The sequence below is a fragment of the Vigna umbellata genome, chromosome 8 (genome assembly GCF_029865625.1).
Source record: "Vigna umbellata cultivar VRB3 chromosome 8, Vumbellata_1.0, whole genome shotgun sequence".
Classification (NCBI taxonomy): Eukaryota; Viridiplantae; Streptophyta; class Magnoliopsida; order Fabales; family Fabaceae; genus Vigna; species Vigna umbellata.
Window position 1 is genome coordinate 41916250 of NC_142172.1, and position 8845 is coordinate 41925094.

General features: G+C 37.2%; 1 protein-coding gene across 1 annotated transcript; it reads right to left on the reverse strand.

Annotated features, from left to right (window-relative positions):
* Nucleotides 1-237: 237 nt before the first annotated feature.
* Nucleotides 238-7822, reverse strand: LOC124827526 (PH, RCC1 and FYVE domains-containing protein 1-like). Its single transcript, XM_047300600.2, has 9 exons — nt 7304-7822; nt 6255-6341; nt 4983-5072; nt 4753-4839; nt 4531-4650; nt 1930-4029; nt 1677-1823; nt 1066-1601; nt 238-764 (listed from the first exon to the last, which is right to left on the reverse strand). Exons 1-9 carry the CDS (start codon nt 7349-7351, stop codon nt 617-619), a joined length of 3363 nt encoding a protein of 1120 aa, XP_047156556.2. The 5' UTR covers nt 7352-7822; the 3' UTR covers nt 238-616.
* Nucleotides 7823-8845: the final 1023 nt, after the last annotated feature.

Sequence of the window (8845 nt, forward strand, 5' to 3'; positions counted from 1 at the left end):
TTGGATTGATTTAATCATACTGTGCTGATGGGGTAAAAAGATCATTAAGATTGTCATTAAATTATTTATTATTAAATAAGATTAGTTTTGGATTTGTTGATTTTTATAATAATTATTTTAAACTTCCTATTTAGTAGCCTTTCATTAATTGATAATATAATTACTATACAGCATGAAAATTAAACTTATATTATTAACCAGGAAACCTTTTTTGTGACAAGTAATTGTGCAACAGAGTACAAAATGTAGTCCCTGTAGAAATAATTAAATAATAATTTACAAGAAATATGAGCACGCATACATTTTATTCCTGAGGTATACATATTGAGGTAAGAAAAAAGGTGCAACAGGGAGAAAATAACGAAGAAAATAGGAAGGTTATCTGAACTGATGATATTATATACACTACAATACAACTGATATGTGAAGGGCACTTGCCCTAATAAAATGGGAGACATTTCACTTGAGAGGGAACAAAAAGATTTGAAGAGAAAAAGGATAGACAATAAAACTCAAAAGGGGTGTCTGGTTCCTTCATATTCATTTTTGATTCCTACAAACCTCACTGCAACAAAAAGTGTTAATGGAGAACTTCCCTCCATCTACTTCCCTAAGATTATAAAACAGGTGAACCACCACCATCTGCCTTACGTGCCCCTTGGCCGGAAGATTTCTCGCTGCTTCGAACGTTGTACCTCTCGTATACCCTATCGCGGTTCTCCGACCACCAAGTCTCGGCTTGGTGCTCACCGAATCTTCGCCGGCTGCACACATTCCCCACCAAACATGTTAGACACATGCAAGTTAATCAAAACTTCCTAAGCTTAAACCAACACCAATCATGTATTGAGTATAGTGTTTCAAGAGCCAGAAATCAGCCTAACAACTATCTTGAGCTAGTTAAAGATATTGGACCACAGAATTATTTACAAAGTCTTTGAATCCCATGCACCATATTGAACATTATCACTGGTATACTATTGAGGCTGTCTACATTTGGAAGTCATATATAATGATAGAACCATATAAACATAACCAGGAAATAAAGAGAATTGTTTGTATTACCTGAACCGCACTCGTTTCAGATCTCTTGTTCCATCACGCAGGGCAACAAGTGTTATATAGACACCAGGTTCGTATTGTTCAATCCATTCTGCCTCAACTTGACTACTATTAGCAGGTATTATGGCATTCCTTGATCTCAAACCACTCTCATCATCTTGAAAATTTCCAGAATCCCTACCATCAACAGTATCTGATGCAGTACTACCACTTGTCTGGATCACGCTGCTGCTGCCGTTTGGCAATTTAACATCTGGGTAATCATCTGTCCCATTAGGGATTACAGATCCCCGGTTTTGCTGGTAAAGATTAGCTCCATAGTTTCCGGTCAGAGTGCCTTCGGTTCTGCTTGGCAGGGATGATTCAATTCCAATGGAAGCCAAACTAGAGCCACTGATAGACTCGGCCCTGCTGTGACGCTCCCCATTTATGTCTGGATAGTGAATTCCATTTGGCTCCAGACCGTTTGGCAGGTAAGCTGGTCTGATGTTCTCAGCATCATAAGCGCCAGGGGGAAGCCTCTCAGCCAGATCTTTGAGCTGAAAGTGAAACAATGTGGCTGGTTAATATGCATGAGTGTGGAAAAGTAATAGCTCCAAGAGAAGTAAACTAACCTGTGCTGTAAGTGACTTTATAACTTCTTTTGCAGCCTTAGATTTGGCAGATTCCTCAGCAGCCAGAGCCATAGCCTCCTGAGTCTTTTTTGATGACCTTTGAAGCTCTAATTCTTGCATTTCACATCTCTGTCTCAGGGTCTCAACCTAACAAAAATTATGTCAGATTTCTCTTGATACCATAACAAGTAAATATCAAAGTAGCTAACTTGTACTTGATTGGGATGAGAAAAATGGGGGAAGAATAATATACCTGAGCACGTAACTTCAATACTTCCTGATTCAAAAGCTCATTTGTTTTCTTCAAACTATCAGCAATACTTTTTGAGAAGGAAAGCCCTGATGTTGTTGGAATAGGTGTAGCTGAACGAGGGGGGCTTGGTCTTCTAGAGAATGGAGACACAGACCTGGAACTCACTCCAGATGGCGTCAGCACAGGTCTTGGAGCTGTTCGCTTCAAATCAACAGCTGTAGACAGGACAACATCTTTAAGCTGTAGCAAAGATTGTGGTTGCGGGTTGCGAACCAGAGAGAATGTATCAGCCTTCTTCCCCTGTTTGGCTGCCTTGCTATCAAGCTGCTTTATCAAATCCATATTAGAAGGGACAGCTGTCTTGGTTAATCTTAGGTCAGACTTCTCTAATCTGTCCTTGTTTTCACCTGACAAACGAGGCAGCGCGTTCCTTCTATTATTATTGCCTGATTCAGAAACCTTGTTCAATTTTACAAAACACGAATCACATACGCGATATGGCTTTCCAGGATTTGGAGCCAGTGCAGCTCTTAATGCTTTCCGAGAACTACATGAATGGCAGTGCACTAGCCCACAATTATAGCAGTTGTGCCTCTTTCTAGTGAATCCAAACGCTTGTCTACAAGCAGAGCACTGAGACTGCTCAGCACCGGATACCCACTTATGAAGGCATATGGCTGCAGAGTAGTTTGAACCACAAGCAATATATTTGACATGTCTATCTTTCAAGGCTTCAACCAAAGTTGGTGTTTTTCGATCTTCAACATCTCCATGACCCAATCTCCCATTTGCTCCCTTTCCCCAAGTGTAAACCTCATTTTTGCATGTTAAAACAGCAACATGATAAGCCCCGCATGCAATTTCTTCAACAGATTCTCCTGCAAGCTTGTCTTCAACCAAACAGGGCAGCTTTCCATCAGACTGGGGATTCCCAAGCTGACCATAAACCGTGCTTCCCATTGTAAAAACTTGACCGGATGTTGTCAGCCCTACTGTCAAACTGTGCCCACAAGCAATTCTATGAAAATTGTAATCAATAAGTGAAGGTACGCAAGTTGGTTCAAGCCGAGCATCCTTGTCTCCATGTCCAAGGCGGTTTTTATCTCCATCACCCCAGGTAAACAATTTACCTGACGATACACTAGCACTTGATTGAGTCACAATAACCTCTACAACAGCTGCAGTATGCCACACTCCGCATGCAACAGCTATTGTCCTCAATCCAGACAAGGATTCTACTTCTCTTGGATACGGAACATTTTCCCTATCTCCATGTCCAAGGACACCAAATGTTCCATCCCCAAATGTAAAGAGCTGACCAGTTGAGGTTATCAAGGCTGTATGCCATGGACCACAGGTGACTAACGCAACTTGAAGTCCCTCTAGAGGACCTGCAATTCTCTTTGGTATCCAATGACTAACATCAGTTCCATGACCAAGAAGCCCAGCATTATGAGTACCATCACCCCATGTATATAGTTCCCCAAACATCGTAACAGCACAGGTATGGAACTCCCCACAGGCAACGAAATCAACAGTTGCAGAAGTCATTGCGTCAACTAGACGAGGTTGAATCACATTCTTCCCAACACCATGGCCAAGGCGTCCACCAGATTCTTCACCCCATGTGAAAAGTTCACCCTGCCTCGTGACTAGAGCAGCATGTTTAACACCACATGATATTTGAAGCACATCTAAAACCACATTCGACTCCAGTGGCCTGGGGAGGAGAATATCTGTTCTTGGACTGAAATAACTAGAACTTTTATCAGCGCCAACTTTTACAACATTCTCACAGATAACCTCTCCCCATATGTATACATCCCCAAGAGCATCATAATCGTCAGGTGCAGACCCATGACTAGATGTGCTGGGGGCACTTGAGACGCTAACACGAAAAACATCTGAACTAGATCCTTTCACTTGCATATTTGATGGGTTTGATGGTGCATGTGACCTATCGAAATTTACAGTATTTTCAGAGTGAAAGGATTGAGGAGAAGTATTTGCCAGACTAACAGAAATGTCAGGAGAACTGATGTCTCGTGAAGCACTAACTGAACTTTCACTTGGACTATTTGATGTCAAGTCTCTGTCGTCCTGAAAGAAATTAATTGGGCCAGAAAGAATTATACGAAACTGTCCATGTATTTTACTAATGAAGTATTATACAGTATAATAATAATAATAATAGTATTTGGAAAAATAGAGACAATTTGGAAAACTTATATTTCAGTCCATAATTCCCAAAAATACCATAATCAACAAATCCTAAATTGTGTCCAAAGAAGAACAAAGAAGAATAGCACTTTGTTTCAGAAAACTGCGGAATAATCTTTCCAAGATACGAGCTAATTCATAAAATCAAGATAAACCTTCCTCAGAGGAAACACTTGAACTCTTTTAATGAAGCAGAAAACTAATGAGCTCCCCTTACCATAATTCATCCAAAATATTCATTTCAATGAAAATGTTGAGCACGCTACTACTGGATCAAGAGTAAGATCAATGATCTATTATCTTTCTCAGTATATATCATAGAACAAGAAACATGACACGAGTAAAATGACAGTTACAAAGTCAACAAGTAGGTATTTTTACATCAAGATAGAGGCCTCCATCACTCCATCCATCAATTTTGGAACGCCCACCTTGACCTGAAGATATCAGTGCCTTGAGACCTGTAATCCACACTTCTGCCTGGACTTTATCCTTGCAAATCTGAAACACAACATAAAGCATTTTTATAACAATGATAAATGCAGAAAATAGAAATAAAACAATGGTGTAGTCATCCAAGGAACTTCAAAATTCATCACCAACCAGATCAAGGGACCGCTTCCCGTTGTTGTAAATAAGTGAAAAAGAAAGATAATCCTTCTCAGGACGCAGATATCTTTGGAAAACAGCCTGACAGAAGAGAAGGCAAATTAATAGCATAGAAGAGGAGAAACAGATTATATATCAGTTTCTTTTGGGATATCATTGAGTTAATAAAGAAGAACGCTTTGCCATCATCAGTATGATATAAAACTGTACTGTAGAAATCTCACAGTTCTTTGTCCAGGAATAATTCTTGAGACAGAAGATAGTTTCAGATTTCTTTCTTCACTGCTTGATATCCAGATTAAAGACAATTCATCCTGTGGTTTACAGATATTTGAATAAGTATAATCAGAAATAACACAGATTAGTGTCAAAACCAAGCCTACTATATACATATTTGTTATCTTTATAGTCTACCAAGTACAGCCAAGGAGCCAACAGAAAATAGGCCTTCTTATTAACAACCAGGAATATGACAGTAATAGCATGCATCACATAAAGAGACGTACGTCCAATATTAAAGCGCCAAAAATCACTCTTGGTTGGTAATTAGCACCAGAGTGAGGAAATGATACCACTTGGGTAACAAGCAGTAAATCTGATCCAAATCAAACAAAAAGATTTGAGCTTTTATTCTCACGTCCCATTAACTATCGATCACCTCAACTGGTTATACCAAACCCAGAATGTGGAAACAAAAACCAACAAAATGCCACTGGACCACATAAACTCTTGAACTCATTGCTTTAGAAACTAAAAGGATTGTGCTAAATTACTAAATTGTGGACATAGAAATAGAATTGAAAAAAAAATTAATAATAATAATAATAACAACAATGATGACCTGCAACCTTCCTGAGAATGAACCAAAGAATCCTCTGGATTCAGGAAAGTATGGACTTTGACCAATCAAAACCTTTTTATATGACATACTAGAAGGCATCAAATTGAACCATCTAATTATGATGCAGTCAAACACAGCTAGCACATAGTACCAATGAAAAGAAAGGAAAGAAATGGACATGAAGAGATTAGGAGCAAGCCCTATAGTAATACTTGGTCAGAGATTACAAATAGTTAACTTAGAAACACAAAACACCACAGTATAACAAACTTTAATCAAATAGAAGAACAGTGTCTTGTTTGGCCCACCAACATTTGATATCGTTGGTACAACACTTCCCCTATTGTAAGTTGTGGGGCAGCTACATGTATCAATGAACGTAATCATAAGCAAAATTTTCAAATACAACATTTCTAGTAAAAATAGCTTGCAGTATAACAACAGTTCTGATACGTATTACAAGTACAAATTAGCAGGCTTTCGGTACAATATTTTTCATATAACATCAGCTACCATGCCAAAGCCCCTATCTTTCATAGAGTAATTTGAATTGAGCATATAAACAATTTAGTACAGTGCAATCCAGAAAGTTAATGAAGCACGAAAATTAGAGAATTCACTAACACTTTCCTGAAATGATTTCATTTAAACTTACATTGGAAAGTCTAAACGGACAAAACTTAGGCCTTCCCTTACGACCATATTTAAGTAGTTGAGCACCCTTTTTCAAAACAATCAATGCCTGCAGAATGAAAAGGTAAAAGATTGATCATACAAACAATTATTTACATAAAAAATACAAAAACTTTGGACAAATGATAAATAACAACGATCAAGGCCATCTTGTTGCATAAATGTTGTGAAAGTTTCATAAAAACTCCAGCAACGATTTACAACATTAGGTTTCTCCAAGAAACAACTCTCTCAGCCTTTTTAATACTTTAACCCAGATTGATGGTTTGAAAATATTGTACAGGCCACAGATATATCTGGGACCACTATCATTATTGTCCAAGCAAAACAATAATCGGGTGCTCAATTTCACTAGACAAACTCTAATTTAGGCATATTCCATGTCGTTACTACAACCAATACAACAACACTGACGCAAGCTTCGATATCCCATATCAAACTATCCAATACATTTTCATAAGGTGCTAAATCAAACTTTTATCATTAAAACATCTTCCCTATTGGCACTTACCTCCTATTGCTGCTAACAACCTAAACCAAGTCCGCCACAATACCCCGCGTCTCATATGTTAATTCAAACACAGACAAGCATCCCTTATCTTTTCTCTTCAAGACACTCATATTCCATGGCAGTTGAAAAAGCAACAAATCACTAATCAACCAAATTCCACTTAACCTTTTCAAAAGGATCACAGACCCAATACACAACGATAACAATATAAAATATCTAATCAAAATTTCATCCTAATTCCAGAACCCCCCATAACAAAATAGTCTCTATACATAAATTCCATCACCATGTCTTCACTCCTGCACCCTCACCTCCCACTATTTCCCAATCACTTTCAACAAAGAAACACACGCGCGAGCGCACCTGATCACAATCATCACATTCCCCCAAAAACAGAAACCTTAAAAAACAAAACAGTTCCAAAATTCTACCAAACATTTAAAGCAAGAATCAAACTTTAACTCAAAAAACAAAATTTTGATATTAAACAAGTAACTGACTTGGTCGATGTCACGGTCGGCATTCCTGTAGCTAACAAGATCTGCCATTCCATGTGAGAGATTCACCGAAACGACACCACCCTCTGCGATCGCTGCACAAAGTTCCGTACATCATAAACCTCGACCTCAGTCTCTCGCTTTCTCTCTCTTCACTTTCTCTGAAAATAAAAACCCACTTCTTATTCCCACTCAAAATGCCAAAAAACCTTCGCGGATCTATTCCTTTTCACAGAACCCGAAACCCCGCTAGCCCCATTCGCAGTTCCAAGTCAAAGACGCAAACTTTTCAACTCATGCAAAGACTTGGACCGGGTGAGGAAACAAAACGGGTTCGACTAACCCGGTTCAGTTGGAACCTGAGAAGAGGGTGTTTCTTGGAGCCTGAAGATAATCTCCGGCGAAGAATGCGGGTTACGGCGGCGTCGCCGAAGCAGGGGTGGAGGGGCAGAGGAGAGAGAAAGAATTTTAGAGAGAGAGAGTATCCGAGCCTGTAAAAGTACAACTAGTCAAAAGAAGAAGAAAGAATGAAAAAATAAATAAATAAAAACTGAAATTGAAAACAAACGCTTTACTATGTGGGAATATTAAATTAAATAATAAGGAAAAGCAGAAAGAAACTCTCCTGAAAAGAAATGAGAAGACATTTCCAAAGCATGACTCCTATTTTTAAAAATTAATTAAAATATTACAAATTAACTAATTAATTATAAGGTTTAATTATTTATTTTTTTGTTTGTTTTTTATGTTTGGAAAAGAGGCACGTATGTGAGAAGGATGGTTTGGTAATTTGGAAGGGGACAAGGGGGGTTATGAAAGATTAATGTTTGGTTAAGGTTGTAATGAAGGTGAAAATGGCAAAAAGGCCCCTCACTTGAGTTTTGGTTTTTCTCTAAAAAAGGAAACGAATTACTTTATATGCCAAAATACATTGTACAGTTAGATGAAATTATCCACCAAGAACACTTGAATCAATTCAACTAAGATTGATTAAATTTAAATTTAAATTATAGTTTCAACTTAAAGTGAGAAAAAAATTATCGTTTATTTATTCAACTTAAATAATACTTTGAAAAATGATTGTCTCTATTCAAAAGATAAAATATATGCAAATTTTACTTCATATGACGAGTCTCATTTTAAATTCAGCAGTTATGTTTTGAGAGTTATAAAATTTACATGAATTTTAATTGATAATTTGTGTTAGAAAAAATGTTGCTGCTGACATTTTTTTCTAAATTTACCCTGGGCTATATTTCTTTATACAAAACATTTTATTTAAATTAAAAATATCTAAAATATAGTGAAATTATTGTTTCATTTTTGTACCGTAAATTGCTGAGTCTATTTTACTGAGTAAATCAGTACTATTAATGTGTGTACTCTTTTAGTGGAAATTAGTTATATGTTTTTTTATTAATAGCTGAGATATTTAACCTATAAAGTACACTCTATGAGAAATAAATGACCTTGGATAATCATTATATATTTAATTAGAATATAATCATTAATTAAAGTTGTCATATAACAAAAAAAATATGTTTT

Excerpts from the sequence above, each read along its gene's own strand:
- LOC124827526 (XM_047300600.2), bottom strand. The coding sequence starts at position 7,351 with ATGGCAGATCTTGTTAGCTACAGGAATGCCGACCGTGACATCGACCAA. Across the intron at positions 5,073-6,254 it reads GTCCGTTTAGACTTTCCAAT|GATGAATTGTCTTTAATCTG; the intron begins GTAAGTTTAAAT and ends TGTAAACCACAG. Across the intron at positions 4,651-4,752 it reads GGAAGCGGTCCCTTGATCTG|ATTTGCAAGGATAAAGTCCA; the intron begins GTTGGTGATGAA and ends GTTGTGTTTCAG.